Source organism: Neopsephotus bourkii, unplaced genomic scaffold (genome assembly GCF_033783945.1).
Source record: "Neopsephotus bourkii isolate Nb327-2 ecotype Australia unplaced genomic scaffold, CSIRO-AGI_Nbou_v1 NB_1183, whole genome shotgun sequence".
Classification (NCBI taxonomy): domain Eukaryota; kingdom Metazoa; phylum Chordata; class Aves; order Psittaciformes; family Psittacidae; genus Neopsephotus; species Neopsephotus bourkii.
In genome coordinates this window covers 2946429-2962437 of record NW_026901668.1, presented here as the reverse complement: position 1 = coordinate 2962437, position 16009 = coordinate 2946429, and the positions used below count along the sequence as shown (strand labels likewise).

General features: G+C 39.6%; 1 protein-coding gene across 11 annotated transcripts in view; it reads left to right on the top strand.

Moving 5' to 3' along the window:
- CALD1 (caldesmon 1) overlaps nt 1-16009 on the top strand; it is a 197468-nt gene that overhangs the window by 172802 nt on the left and 8657 nt on the right. For 10 of the 11 annotated variants that reach the window (XM_061363964.1, XM_061363967.1, XM_061363960.1 and 7 more), the window contains 5 exons: nt 962-1110; nt 6548-6803; nt 8411-8551; nt 15581-15624; nt 15715-15793. In XM_061363964.1, the coding sequence (XP_061219948.1) occupies nt 962-1110; nt 6548-6803; nt 8411-8551; nt 15581-15624; nt 15715-15793 (669 nt within the window). Of the gene's footprint in view, nt 1-961; nt 1111-6547; nt 6804-8410; nt 8552-13191; nt 13285-15580; nt 15625-15714; nt 15794-16009 lie in introns of those variants that run through there. The other variant, XM_061363968.1, reaches the window with a different exon arrangement.

Genomic DNA, 16009 nt, shown 5'->3' with positions numbered 1-16009 from the left:
TTTCTTGCTTGCCAGGTGGAATGTTCCTCCAACATGGCAGATATAGGTAAAAAAAATAAATTTGGAGGTAAATGTTTCATCTGCTGCTGTTGAAAGTTTATTTAGGCTAGTAGTCTGAATGGGAATAATTCCATCTGAGGATAAAGAATTTAAATCAATCCATATTCTCCTCCTATTATCAGTATCTAGTCGTGACTCATCCTGCTTGGATCAGGCCATCTGTTGCATTTGTAAATACTTCAAGCTCATAACTCTGAAGGAATACTGGAGAGTGAAATCTAGGCACTAATACTTGATTACTATTAAGACTTATAGGAAAAAGCTTACTATCCATGGCTGGCCCATGGTAGGATTGTGGATTCTGCCAGTGACTTTTACTATGATGTGAAGATAATTTTGCGTTTTGACCATTCTTCGTGCAATAATGAAGTATCCATCTGCTGTGACAGTGGAAAGGGTGTGAACTTTGTCGAGCAAGCCTGACAATTGGTGAAGGTTATATGTCATTTCTGTTGCACCAGTGCCCTAAAACTTGCACCAAGAGTGTATGGGCAAGCATAGTCCCAAAGACTTTGCAATGCAGAATCTTAATAGGCAACAAGTGAATCATGCTGCAGCAGAAGGGAAGATGGTTGGGTTCCCACAGTGGGGTGCAGTTACAGCATGAAGCAATACCGTAGCATAGTCCCATGGCCACAATAAATATTCCCAGAAGACTATTTTATTCAATATGTTTACATCTTGAATTCAGATCAGGACAGCAGGGTGGTGATTGGTCAGTTTAGAGCTTTACAGACTACTACTGCCATAAACCCCATAAACATCTTAAAGACATCCACTTAGTTAATCATTAATACCAAGAAACTTGTATTCCTCAGCTCTTATTTAGAGTGCCTCATTGTGACTTTTTGTTTGTTTGTTTTTTGTTTTTGTTCTATGATTCATGGTATCTCCTGAGCAGGTAAAAGATGACAAAGATAAAGGAAAAGCACCCAAAGAAGAAATTAAAAGCATCTGGGATCGTAAGAAGGGAGTTCCTGAACAAAAGGCACAGAATGGAGAACGTGAACTCACTGCCTCAAAACTTAAATCTACTGAGAATGCTTTTGGGTAAGTTCCAAGTAAGCATTAGTCTTGCTTATGCTATATCAGGGCAGGGGGGCATCTCTGGGTCTCTGCTTTGTAGCTGCTGAGTAGAAGACTTTGGTTGGCAGTATCAGGAGAGGCTCTAGTGTTCATTGGGTTGCTAGGTATGAAGTAAGGCTCTTGGCCTATTTTATAATGAACTGCCTGCACATTGCTGTGGTAACAAAACGAAGTACAGAAAGCAGATGTGAATAGCCTTGCTCCCTCAGTAGAGACTACTGTCTGATTTTTGCTCTGTTGTGGTTTTCCTTCCTTGAAGGACATTTATTTCTAATATCTTCACAGAGGCCAATAATGACAACAGCTCAGATTTTGTGCTCTCTTAACTTTCTAAGTCAGATCTCAACCTTTACTGACATAAAGTATTTCCAGTTTCCCACCTGCTTTTAATCAGACTTCATATCAATATGGAGAACAATTCAGTTCCTAACACCTGAAAGAGCTTTTCTATTGATTTCAAGGCAAAACTTGCAATTAATGGCTTCTCTATAGAAGTGGTTTTTCAGTTAGGTGAAATCCTATCCTAGCCAAAATGTTCTAATTTCTGTCTTTTTATAAGATCTATCACAGTTTGATTTTTATTTTTATAAAAAAAAATGGCTTTATGGCTATATTGGGAAATTCAATGAAGGGAGCAAATTTGTGAAAATTTTATTAAAGAAAGATTCTGCCTGCAAAAAGGAAGGGATACACAAAGCAGAGCAAAAGTTCCTATTTTTAGCAGAAAACCAGGAAAGAATAGGTTAGAGATATGATTTTTTTCTTTTTCTGCACCTCTCTCCCTCTTTTTACACTGACAGAGGCAAAGAAAAGGTTAAGCTCTCCAGAGACTTTGAGAAATCTACGCATGGGATTTGCTGTTGTATCTCAGCATTCCCTTTGTGATTGTTTCGGGGAAAACAAACTTTCTCAGAATAAAATGCAGTTCAAAAGTCCCTGGAGATACCATGACCTAAGGCCAGAAGACAGACAGAGATAGACATGGAAGAGCAGGAAATTTGCCTTGCTCAGAACTGTCCTGCTTCATGACTTGGGTCACATCATCAATAACATGAGAATGGTTTTCTAAAAATATGTTGGTTGTGTTTTCGTTTGCTTTACTTCCTGTGGGAGAGAAGCCTTACTGGCAACATGCAGGTTTGAGTTTCCACTCCTTTTTTTTCCTTTTTCTGTTTTTCTTCTATGATTTCCCAAATGTGGGAAGAAGCCTTTTTAATAGCCTTTTATCATCTGAGTAGAAGGCTTGGGCTGGCAACATCAGCAGAGGCTCTACTGTTTGCTGTGTTATTAGGTATGAATTAAGGCTCTTGGCTTATTTTCTAATGACTGGCACCCACGTCGCTGGGCTTTGTTGGGAACTATCTTCTTGTTTTTACATGAACGTATCAGATACTAGTTAGGAAGCATGTAACTTGGCCAACTCTCAGTGGTGAGAACTAAGAACTGAATAGGATAGTGGAGGCTAGAGAAAATTCTTATCTGTGTCTTGTTTCTATACGTCAGTCAGTAAGAGAAATACAGAATAAACCCTCATTTTATGGCTTCCCCTTCCCATCTCCCCTCCCACCTGCCTTCCTCCCTATTCTCATACAGCACCGCAAAAGTCCTAAATATGATGTAACATGTTTTTTTCACATTGTTACAACATTTTTGGCTCCCACAAACCACTTCTTTCCTTTTCCTCTTTGTCTGAAAGCTGGCAACCAACTTTATTTCTTAGCACCAAAGAGGTGCTTACGAAACTCTTCCTCCACCCAGCATCTCAATACTAATTTCCCAATGTCTACAGTAGAGAACAGAGATTCCCAGAATCTGTTGAAAACATAAGAGTTTGGGAGGTGGAGGAAAATAAAGAGAATTACTGCCAGTTTATTGTTTGCTATTTTGGCTTGTGCAGAAGCAGTAGGGGAAGTCCTGGGAATAAAATATGAGAATAAAGCAGCATTAGAATAAAATAAGCTATAAACTTTAAATGTCCTTCTTTGTAAGACCTGAGGTCTCCAAACAAAAATGTTAAGACTAGATTCTACCTTTGGCTTTCATTAGTAGAAAGCTGAGAGTAGCTGTTAATTTTATTGAGGTTGCCTGCACTGAAGTCACTGAGGACTAACCTTTTTTCTGTGCTGATATAAACCAGGGTGGCTATTTATTAAGAAAGTCTTGGTAAATCTTATGGTTTTAGTTCTCTTAATTCTGAGGCTGAGTGTTTGCTCTCACCAGAGATATCATTATGTCTATCAGGAGTGAGCTCTTGCATCTTCTTTGGGCCTAGATCTTGCAGGTCTGGTTGGGCTGGCAACAGAGATTTCAGAGACCAAGAGAAAAAAAAAAAAAAAGGAAAAAGGATAATGAAGTTCTTAGGATGTTTGCTATAAAGACCATTCCCTTGCAATGAATCAGGAAGGCCTTAAAATAGCCAGGGATTTCTCATGGCCTGTGAAGGATAGATGCACTGGAACCTTAGAAATATTTAGTGCTTTATTAGAGGCTTGTGGAACATTTTGGTTTCTCAGTACCTCTGCAAACCGAATCAGAGGTATTTCAGGCTGGACACCAAAAATCATACCTCACACCTCAGGTACTGGTACTCACTTTGTGTTTGAATGGGCCAAATGAAATTTCAAATTAAGTTTTGAATGTTTTCTCGCAATGATTTAGTTAATTGTATATGTATTTTTCACCAAAAAGCATGAGTTCCTTTCTTTAATTAGGTGTCATTACCTGATGCAAGCTCTTATTCATGGCCACTTAAATTAACTTGATGCTTATGACAGAGGGTGATCCTGAGGTTCTGCTTTCATGTTTCAAGTGATTTCACTGCAAAAACACATTTGGGAATAGGACCTAGAGCAGAAATGGATTGTGATAAGGTGATATTAGGGAAATACATACTGTGTACTTGTAACTCTAAGTGAAGAAATTTGGCATAAAAATGTACTGGAAGTAGAATCACAGAATCATAGAATAGTTAGGGTTGGAAAGGACCTTAAGATCATCAAGTTCCAACCCCCCTGCCATGGGCAGGGACACCTCTCTCTAAACCATCTCACCCAAGGCCTCGTCCAACCTGGCCTTGAACACTGCCAGGGATGGAGCATTCACAACCTTCCTGGGCAACCTATTCCAGTGCCTCACCACTCTAACAGGAAATAATTTCCTCCTTATATCCAATCTAAACTTCCCCTGTTTAAGTTTTAACCCGTTACCCCTTGTCCTGTCACTAATGAACAGTCTCTCCCCAGCATCCCTATAGGCCCCCTTCAGATACGGGAAGGCTGCTATGAGGTCTCCACACAGACTTCTCTTCCCCATGCTGAACAGCCCCAACTTTCTCAGCCTATTTTCATATGGGAGGTTCTCCAGCTCCCTAATCATCCTCGTGGCCCTCCTCTGGACTTGTTCCAACAGTTCCATGTCCTTTTTATGTTGAGGACACCACAACTGCACACAATACTCCAGGTGAGGTCTCACAAGAGTAGAGTAAAGGGGCAGGATCACCTCCTTCGAGGTAAGTTTTTAATCCATAAGTACATACATTCAGACCTCTGCACCAATTTTTTCCGTAGCTTTGCTTTGTGATGTTGCACTCTTGCATAGAAAAGACTTTGAAAACAAAGTAAGCACATTGCAAAATAACTGCCCGGTCCTACTACTGAAATTATAAACTTGCACTGCTGAAGTAAAGCAGCAGAATTCTATAATAGCATCAATCTGGTTATGCTATTTTGCCATATTTTTTTTTAATGATAAAATTCCTAAATCATGCATGTTGTGCTAGAAATGAATTTAAACCAATTTGGTGACACCATGTGGGGGCAAAGAACTCTATGTTAGTATATTCTATTGTGATATAAAAAACACAGGTAATTCAGCTCTGGTCCTACAGCCTGTATTTTATGGTTAATTCCATCTAGATAAGGTATCTATCTGAATGAAGAGCTCTTTTGTAGGATTGGGTATGATTCACCAGATTGCAAATTTGTATGATATTTGTTCTTCGTGTTGTCATCTCTAATCTGATTGTCTCTGAAAGTTATTGTTATTGTTGGAATGCTTAATTTGTACCATTTTGTGATATTATACTCTGCCACCCTCTGGTTGCATTAATGAAGCCATTAATATCCAGCTTTTTCAAATGCTAACAGAACAGAGAAGAAAGTGGGGTTTTTTAATCCATAAGTACATTCGCTTTCTCTCTCTTGTGAATAGCTGATGTCTCTTAGGTATCTATCTCCTTGTCAGCAGTATATTAAATACAGTCAGGGAGAAGCCATTTGCCTAAACACTGGTGTGGTAATTATTTAACTAGGTGATGCAATCTGACTCTGTTGAAAGTATGTACTTCACCTATTTAAGTTCTTTGGGGTTTAGGTTTTTAGGTATTCATTCTTTCTGCCTCAGATATTAAAGCTGGTTGAAAACTTCTGGTTTTTTCCTGTAGAAAGTTGCCATTAATGAATAATTTCCAATTCCTTAATAAAAAGTCATACTTTCCCTGGAAAATGTTTGATGAGCCTTTCTGTTCATACAGGCTGAGAGAGTTAGAGCGATTTTTACAGGTTAGGGAGGACCCTTTTTAGATTTTAAAAACATTGTTGAAGCTGTAAGATTCCCTTCCTGCTCTTATATCCTGCTTTCCCCAAGTAACTTGTTCATCCCCAAAGATGCTTCTCTTTTTTTACAGGGTTTATAAAAAAATACTCACTTTTGAAAGCAAAGGATTAGTGAGTGTGGCTTTCATCACACAGAACATAGCATATTTTTGCTATGTGATTTTTATATGTAAATTTATCTCATTTAAAATCAACAGAGAGGAGTTATAGCTTTCCACTGCTTTGTCTGTATGGAGTGTAATAGGCTTTTCACAGAATCACAGAATCCCAAGGGTTGGAAGGGACCTCAGGAGATCAGCTGGTCCAACCCCCCTGCAAGAGCAGGGTAACCTAGAGTACATCAAGTGTTTCTTCTGTGTACTGCACAGCAAAGGTGTGAAACTTACGGTTTACTGTATACCATAGAGATGCTGATGAGATACAACTCCTCTTGCTGAAGTTACATGATATGTTAATTATTTCAAGCTCAGTTACTGAATTCTCCTAAAAATGGAGCTGGCCTGAGCTCTCAGGCAGGGTGGTGCAACTCCTGTGCACACAAACACATGAAAGACTCTTTCCTCACTGGCAGTGGGTGGCAGAGGTGCTCCTTTCAGTACCTCTGCTTACTAACTCCCGATGAAAATGTTTGGGGCCTGTCATAGTTTGCAAAGAACAAAAGGTCTTATAAGACAATATCTTTGAGTGACAGGCTCTCATGTTGTTTCTGAGTGCATGGCAGCGGGTGGATCTGGCCAGAGGAAGGCAAAACCCATGTTGCATCACCTTCCATTTCATTTTTTTCCCAGACGTTCCAATTTGAAAGGGACCACAAACGCCGAGGAAGCAAAGCTGGGCTCTCAGGTTGAGGTTGCAAAGCGGCTAGAAGACCAGCGCCGTCGCCGAGGCGAGAACGACGAGCTTGAGAAGCTGAAGGAGAAGCAGCAGGAGGCGGCAGCAGAGCTGGACGAACTGAAGAAAAGGCGGGAGGAGCGCCGAAAAATCCTGGAGGAAGAGGAGCAGAAAAAGAAGCAGGAGGAGGCTGAGAGGAAAGTCAGAGAGGAGGTAAGTATAAAATATGAAGTACTGGATTCTGGTTTTATTCCCTCGTTACTGCTTTACTTCCACTGGCCTTGCATTAGTTAGTAACACTACAGCAGTGTCTAAAGACACTTTAAAGCAAAGAAGGGGCTGTAGGTCAATGGGTCTGTATTTAACAAAAGGGCAGAATGAGGCCACGGGAGACTCTTCATGGTCAAGGAATGAGCGTGGAACAAGGGAAGCAAGACCAAACACAACCATGCGTACAGGCCAAAGTGTGCTGCTGCTTCTTGGTTCTAATGTTGCTGTGTAGGGAGCTGCTGCTGAACCTTTAGTTCAAATTGTACCCATTTTCTGGGCCCTCTGGATTTTGTTCCCTTCTGAGCATTGCTGTTTCTTAGCATCTGTCAGGAGATGGTTTGTTGCAACAGACCTTGATTTTGAATATACTACCCAGCATTAAAACCATCCTGTTTTCTAACCTTCAGATTTAACTAGATGTAAACCATATTTGATATCAAGTGACCACATCACATAGATGAGTCACACCCAAAATAAAACATGCAATCATCCAGGGTAGAAAGAAGCTTAACAGTTCTAGCTTCAGGAAATACAGGGCTCTAATATATGTCTTCATGAGTCAGGATTTAATCTGTGATAGCTGTCAGTTTTTTATCCTATCAGGGTTGCAAAATGTCGGGAGCAGTGTTATAGCCACAGAGTTCTTAATTTATTTGGGGTGTCTTTTTGACATTACACAAATCGAATTACAAAGCACATATAAAAGTTTATCTGCTGCAGATGAGCTGTAATACCAATGTTATATATAGGTATGATGGGCTACATCTCAGTAGGAAGACATTCTTGTCTATTTAAATATTGAGTACCCAAGCACATCTGTTTACTTGTACTTCCTCTGCCAAGGGACCCTATAAATAGGATTTCCAAATCTCTGGTGCATCATTTAGGAATCTCAGTTGTTTGAAAAACAAATAGTAGATGAAAATAATAGTGTTTGGCAGCTGAATGCCAATTGTTTCTTAATATGCTAAGATATTTGCAGTAAAACTGTACCTTGCGGGTCAGATCCTGCTGGCCACTGGTTACAAAGGTTATGCTTTGAGGGCTTGTGGTTTGACTCGTAGTTATGAAGTAAAAATTAATGTTCTGTCTTTGGAAGAAAAGATGTAAGCATTTAGTCTTCACTTTTTTTGGGTACTGATTGATTTTTCCTTGTGATATATTCTTAACTTTGGCACAAGTGCTAGAGTAGATGGACAGAACAGTAAAGTGATGATACATGAGGATATAGAGAAACTGAATTTGAGTGGTTTTATAAATGTGCTTTTTTTATCTCTTTATATGGCACTGGTAGCACTACATCGCAAAAATGTGGTGACCTCACTGTGAGGAGACACCAAAGCAGCACCGACTAGCTGTCTTTCCTACTTACTTAACGCTGCGATATATGAGTAGCAATACATTGCTAGGTTTTAGATAGATCACTGAACTTCTTTGACTGGCATAAAAATCTGTTCTTAGAAAATGTGGCAAATGTTTGCAGGACTACAAAGCTGTGTAATGGTAATGTAGTTTCTGAAAGAGTAAGTGACCTTTCATGTTTTTATAAGGAGGAAAAGAGGAGGATGAAGGAAGAAATTGAAAGGAGAAGGGCTGAAGCTGCTGAGAAACGTCAAAAAATGCCAGAAGATGGTGTATCTGAAGACAAGAAGCCATTTAAATGTTTCAGTCCTAAAGGTTCATCTCTCAAGGTAACCTCCCCGCTAATTTCTATACAGTACATAAAAGGTAATGGGGGTTGCAGTCCAAACCAACAGCCAAAAATCAAAGCAGTGTGGAAATACTTGAAATCAGATCTGAGACAATGCTCTGAAATAAACCTTAGCCTGAAATGTTTTGCTGAAAGACTTCGTTCACTGGGATGATTGAAAATTAGAGATCCTTGATAAAAACAGAATCTAGACTGTTTACCTGTTCTTGTTGATGAAAAATGTCAAAAGAAAGGATCTTTACCTTCAAGATAAAATTATTTTGGAAACTTAGAGCTGTATTACTGTGTTAATTTTCCATGTTAATTTATTATAGGAGTACTTTATGAGCTGGAGTAGATAAAGATCACAAATGTTCTCACTCTCCTTCCACATCCATAATTACTTTCTTCCTTGCCAGCTTACTTTGTCTTTAAATGCATGCAGCCTAATCATCATTATTTGAAACTGCCCCATGTGGGAGTTCTAGTTTATGTTTAATTCTTCTAAAAATAACATCTAGAAGTACTGGGCTGGATTTCATTTTCTTACATAACAGGAAAAAATCCCAAAACTTCTATCGCTGCAGGAATTTCTAAGTGGTCTTCTGTGGCCTGTATTATATTGAAAGTCAGATAAATCAATTAAATGGCCTTTCAGCATGGAAGAGGAATCCTGGCCCCACTGAAATTACTGGGAACTTTGTTTTGGTATTCAGTCCACTTGCCTTTTCAGCTCAAGCTCTAACTACAGATCTATTAATTGTTTTCAACTATTTTTCCTTTTCTCATTTTGTGTCATTAATCATTTAAGAATCCAGAGTGTTTGTCAAAAAAAGGCCCCTTTGTGGGCATGATGAGAAAAAGGAGTCAGGCAGGAGGTTGTCAAGTAGGAACTCGTTGAATCATGAAGTGGATCTCCATGGGATTAAGAACTGTATTTGTTGAGTGACAGACTGCATTTGGTCAAAATCACATTTCTGGTAACAGTGAGCTACACTTTGAACCAATCTGGAGCTTCAGGCCCATGCTGGTTTGGGTTCAGTTCTAGCAAATGCAGTCAGTGTCCAAATGCTTTTGACCGGAACTTGCCTTTGACTTCTCAGATACATTCGAACCTGAAATACAATGGCAAAATGCATATAGCTCTAAATGAACATTGCCAAGCTTTATAACATGCTCCTATTGGATAATAGGAACAAATGGTCTTGTCAGTTTGGTTGCAAAAGATGGTGTCAATAACAGACACTATAAATGTACAGCTTCTTCCCAACCCTCCTGGGAAGGCTTTCTTTTCTTCTTTCTGTTCATTTAGATGCCATTTATGACATATATTTGGAGCTCTGGTTCACAGATGACTCATAAGAAAGGAAATGATACTTGAAAACATGTAATATATAGATCATAATTTTGGGGAGAGTGAGAAAAACATGATTTGGCAGGAGGTTAATAGCTTTCAGAAAATGTTTGGACCAGTGCTATACTATCCTACTATTCTAAGGTTTTTTTTTTAGAGGAAAACTGGAATTTTCCAAATGTCTTTAAACATCCAAGGTCCATTTTTTTTTTTATGGTGATAACTGATGCTGGGCTTTATGGCTTTTTAGGTAGAAGGTTGTTGTTACAAAAACTGATACATGCAACTGTACACATTTTTTTCTGTGTTTCTATCTCTAGGAAATTGGTCACACTATATGTGTTTCCTCCAGTGTCTGTGGGTGGCCAGAATAGATATGTAATGCTGTTGAACTTCACACCCTAAACTGTTTCTTGGCCTTCTGTGATCAATCGCTCAGGAGAGAATAATATCATTTTAATAACCTAATGTCAAATTTAACGTCAAACTTCAGTTTTTAAAAGACAGGATATTTCATTACCTTTCATTTGGACAGACTTCTCAGGCTGGTCTAACCTGATTGGTGCACAGCTTTCTCATTGTCTGTTATGCGCTTCCCAAGTTATCTTTTGACTTGTAAAGCATCTGGCACATATTTTCTCTCTTGATGAATTTATCATCTGGTTAGATGTGTCATGAGTCATGTGAGAGCCCTATATGCACAACTGTGGGTGGGTGGAATTAATAATGAAAAAGGGAGGCTCAGTATTAAAATATTGTATGATACATGTGCACATTCTGACTTCTTCTAGATCACGATCTGGCAGAGCATCTTTTTCTCCTTCCTTGTCCTTCCTGATGTGATAAGTTTTGGGGAAGAAAAAGAAGTTCCTGGGATTAACTTAGATAAGGAAAGTAGGGCATGCTGTTTACTAAGTGAACTAGAAGAACAAAGGAAAAAAGGGAGATAAACTAAAAAGCAGTGTGGCATATTAACATCTTATGGACACTGCATTTATCCATCAGGCAGGGCATGGCCCAGCAGGACATGCAGACTCAGAATTGAGAGACCAAGATGTGCAATCCATCTCCATGTACTGCATGGCTCATGGATGTACCTATATAAATGTAGGTATAAAAACACAGGCATAATATGCATATATTTAGAAAGAACTACTTCCAGGCCTCTAATAAATCACAGCCTACACAGTGTTGACAAGTCCTGTTGTTTTAACTGTTAAAGACAGTATTTCCCTGAAACTTGAGACATTACTTCAGCACAACTATCACATCAGCATGAAGTCTTCCCAGTGACAGCATGGGGGCTGATGCCTTCTGAGGGCACAGTGAAAAGGAAGCATGGAAAGTTCATCACTGGCTCAGGGACAGAAGTAGCTTGGATTTCCCAGGACTGGTGGGGTCCCTGTGGGCAACAGAAGCAGTACCAAACCTCTATTCAACCTCTGCCCTCTCTCTTGGTTTATTTTATAAGGACAAAGACTGGAACAACATCTGCTGCTCTCCCATCCTGCTCTAGCTCATGTTTTCACTGGTTTAGTTCACACAAATGGTGCTGCAGTAGAAGAATGAGATTTCCTGCATAATCTTTGTTCATTTTCCTTTTTAGACAAGTTCATTCCTCATATTTTCTTTGAGAAGAAGAGCTACTGACTTGTCTAACTATTCTCTAGGTTAATCACAGGATATTTCAGTACTGTCTCCTCTGGGGGGCGAGCTCCACCATTACAGAAATGCAAAAGCCGTTAGGCATTGAGGAGGGGAAGCACGGCAGGACGGTGGGAGCCTGCGGTATCTCCTGTCATTGTAGAAAAAGTCTCCTGGGAAGCGGGCTGATGCGGCAGCCTGCACTCTCTGCAAGGCAATGCTGACAGCTGGGCCAGAAGATAGGACCTTTCAGGGCTTGAGATTTCTTTTTTCTTAGAGACCTGTCTTGTCCTATCTCATTATGCTCTCGATACCTGACAGCTGGAGCAGTGACTGGAAAGAGACTGCACACAATCAGTTCTTTCTAGATGAGCAACTCTTGCAGCAGAGGGAAGAGAGAGTGGTAAGAACACAATTTGTGACATTTGTTTTTCCCCCTCTTCGATGCTGACAGCAGCACCTCTAGTCTGCCAGGTAAACTGGAGTAAATTGGTGCACTCTTGCACAGGTGCTGCTGATCGCAGGTAAAAGCCCAACTGTGCTTAATGAAGCAAAAGAACACATAAGCCACTTGGGGAGGAAAAGCCTCTTTACTCCTAGGTACTGCCACTACAAATGGCTTTCCATTAGGTTCTTCCGCGTGTTGGGCATGAGGCAAAATTATAATAGAGGGATTTCTGTTTTCTGTGTGCATTTCTTACTCCTTTTCATTCTTGACCTATTTTTTAAGAAGAGTTTTATTATGTATCAGTTTACAACACTTTCTGTCACATGACAGCTAACAATCAGTTTAAAAGTCCCAAGAATCATTTAATACATTTGTATGAAACAAGTTTTACTGGGAATATCTAGATGTTTTTAGTTTTCTGAGACATTGGCTCAAATTGTGTATTAATTCATTCCTTTTTCTGTGTCTGTTCTTGGAGAATATACAGATGGAAGTCAGTGTTCTTTGAGAACCACACTTCAACTGCATTTTTAATAGGCAAGGCATTTCTTGCACAATCAGTGAACAAATCATGTCTGTGCAATATTGAATGTGGATAAATGCATACATATATCTCTGTATAACATCTTGCTTAATTTATTCCTTGCCATCTATATGTACTGACCCTGCAGAGTAAGGCTGTAATTGGGTGTGAGAATTGAACCATTGGTTTCATTTCATCTGACTTTACCAGCAGAAGGGTACCTGTCCATCTAAGCATTTTGTTGTCTAATCTGAACTTCTTCAGTAGTTAACAGAGTGGGAGCCACCCTCAGTGGACAAGCAACACCACATTTCCTAGGGTGAGGTGAGCTTCTCTGCCTCTCCACTGGCTGCAAAAGGAACCAAAATGAGTAATTTTGACTAAATGCTTAACTTTCAAGCAACTCAGGTTACGTGGGAGACGTGCAGCCCAAGATCCTGTGCTTTTTCTCTCTGGTCATAATTTAATTAGAGGCTGCATTTTTGGAGTATGTGTGTCTTGTGTCAGTGGTTTGGAAATAATTCCATGGTGAAAAAACATAGTCCAAGCTCTTTAATAAGATCCTGTTTAAATGAATGCATTAAAAAAAATAATCTGTATTTCCTGGTCTCAAATTGAGAAAATATCTTTCATTTTGCACTAACCACCTTGCTTTGCCTGTTTCTCTTACAGATCTATTTTGTAATACTCTTTACAGTATGTGCCAAACATTTTAAAGTTTATGCATGGAGTTTGTGTGGTGTGTGGTAGATATATGACCTTTAGATGTTGCTGTGCAGTCTGAGTGTAGTCGACCTATGTTTTGAATATATGTGTGTATACAGGTGTGTTTTCTCTAAGTGCATTCAAAGTGTGCTTCTGTTTCACTCATGCTGTATTTTGAGGAAGATGCTCCAGAACAGATTCTCATATAAATGTGCAGAAAATGTGTTATCTGTCCACACAAGGCACCTGATTCAGATCTGGGGGTCGCTTCCTAACTCTGCTTTCCTCTTTAACTTATTTTCTGGTTTGCTTCCTCATTCTCCTGTTCTGAACAATCCATGACACATTCCCAAAATGACTCAGGAGGGCAGGTGCTCTGAGAGCTGCTGTTTCCAGCAGATAAAAATGACCCCATCTCTTTTTACTAAGATCCCAAGAATACATGTCCCTCTTCATCACAACCTATCCCCCTCTTACACCAATGCCTAATGAAGCCAGATTTTCCTGCTGTGTGGAGACATCTCTCCCTCCTTAACATAGAAAGACTAGAAAGAGTCTACTGTTAGCCTCTGAAGAGCTGTCCCTCTTGTAAGATTTCAAGTGGATTCTCAGTTCATTAGAATTATAATATACTGTCAATAAATTATTAGTTACCATTAGTCCAGGTCCTTTGAGTCAATCCATATTGTTTGTTCTTGCTGCCAGCCAGGGTTTCATTGACGTAGCTGGGGAATTACCTGTTTATACACAGCAGGAGAAAACAGTGACTTTTGTTGTTGGTATAACTCATCATTTCAATGAGGATTTTTTCTAAGCTTTTTGTGGCCCAGAACTCAGTGTTGTGGGAAAATTTTCCTCCTATACCATATTCGAGGAGAGGTGACTAGTTTAAGTTAGATGTGCCTAGTCACTTTTCATCTAATAATTAACTTGCTTGTTTTATGGCAATGAAGACTGTATTTGCTCTGGGTGAAACTAAGTTGTGAATTGCTGAAGCTGGCAGAAGATCCGCAGATCCCGACTTGTGTGCATGGCGGCTCTTCAGCTCCTGCCTAGTGTACTGCTGCCGCCTTGTGACAATAGTGCGTAGAGGCACTTGGTACACACCCGAGCAAAGCCCCTCTTTCCACTCACGGCTGTGTTTAGATCAGGTATTGGTAACTAAAACTGTTAATGTAAAGTACTCTGTAAATTGTGTGTATACATGTATTGGTGCTTTAGAGGTGCCCTTGAGCTGGACAGATGATAGCTGGAGTTCCTCCAGTGAGCTTGTTTGCCAAATTCTGCACTGAAGTGAGCTGCTGGAGTTTTTGCTTATACAGGCTTGAGAAATAAAACATGCACTGATGGGACTACTGTGGGATTTAGTATTCTGGTATTAGCGTGCTAAAGGCACCGAGGAGAGCCACTTAAAGGAATGGCTGTCATTGCCTAATTTTAAAAGCGTGAATGCCTCAGCAGTCACTGTTCAAGTCACTTGTAAATGGATAACACATACTGAGGCTGGGGAATCCCCAGGAAACCAGCCAGGCTAATTAATAGTCATTTCTATCCCCAGGAGCTGCTTTTGTATATTTTACTCTTAAGTGGAACTGTAGATCCTGGGACAAGAACGGGAACAATGCAATGTGGAAGACACTTGAGGAGGTTTGCGAATAGACTGCCCTCATCATTAAATATTTTAAAACTTTATTCAGGGATGGAGTCTTTTTGTTTTCAAATGATTGAGACATTTGCCCTAAGTCATATGAGACCTTCATGGTTATTTTTCCCTGGAAACATGACAATATTTTCCTATACACAGACTAGAAAATAATGATGAAATATGAGATAGTAGTTTGTATAATAACAGCTGGTAAATATTGACTCAGCAATGACCCTGCTTGAATATGAGCAGGGTACAGTCTGATTGTTTTTTTTAGAGCTCAAATTCAATTGTCAGTATCCTGCAAAAACATGCATGAGATAGGATATGTAGCTAACCCCCAAACCTGGCCTACTCTGATGGCTCAACTCAGAAAATGCGGGAGATATGAGGAAATTTTACATAGATTTTGTGAATATCAACCTCTTGCACAATATGAACTTCTTTTCTCCTTTCTGTATTGGTCATTTATTCTCTTGTTACAAATGAGGCCCTGAAGAAATATGCAGGATGCAAAAAATTAATGCAGAAAATATGTCCGTAACAGGTTCCTAACTATAAATCCTGTGTTTGTGTCTGTGGTGGTTTCTGTTGGAATGCATCTCTTTCAGATTGGCCTTTTGACATTTGAAATGACATTTTAGCCTGGCCTTGAACAGGCTGCCTTTTTGTTAACTTTAACCATACAGCTCTTGTTTCTCTCTTTTCTAGATAGAGGAGCGAGCAGAATTTTTGAACAAATCCGCTCAGAAGAGGTAACGCAATGAAACAATAAGTTCAGTCAAAACAGCAGTGTTCAATTGGAGGGATTAATATTTCTTTCTCCCTTTTTTCTACTTGTACAGTGGTATGAAACCCACCCATACAACTGCAGTTGTCTCAAAAATTGACAGCAGGCTTGAGCAATACACTAGCGCAATTGAGGTAAGTTAATTCCAGGTCTTGATGGCTCTAGTTAGTAACGGCTTTTGAGATTTTCATCAGCCTATGTTTTACTGTTCAAGAATTGCAGGCATTTTTGGTCACAAGCCCTTTTTCAATGTGACTTCAAGAACAAAACGCTTGAGGCACACCTATAACTAACATTTAGGCATATATCTAAATAAAACCTCAGATTCCTGTCTTCCCTTTCATGCTATA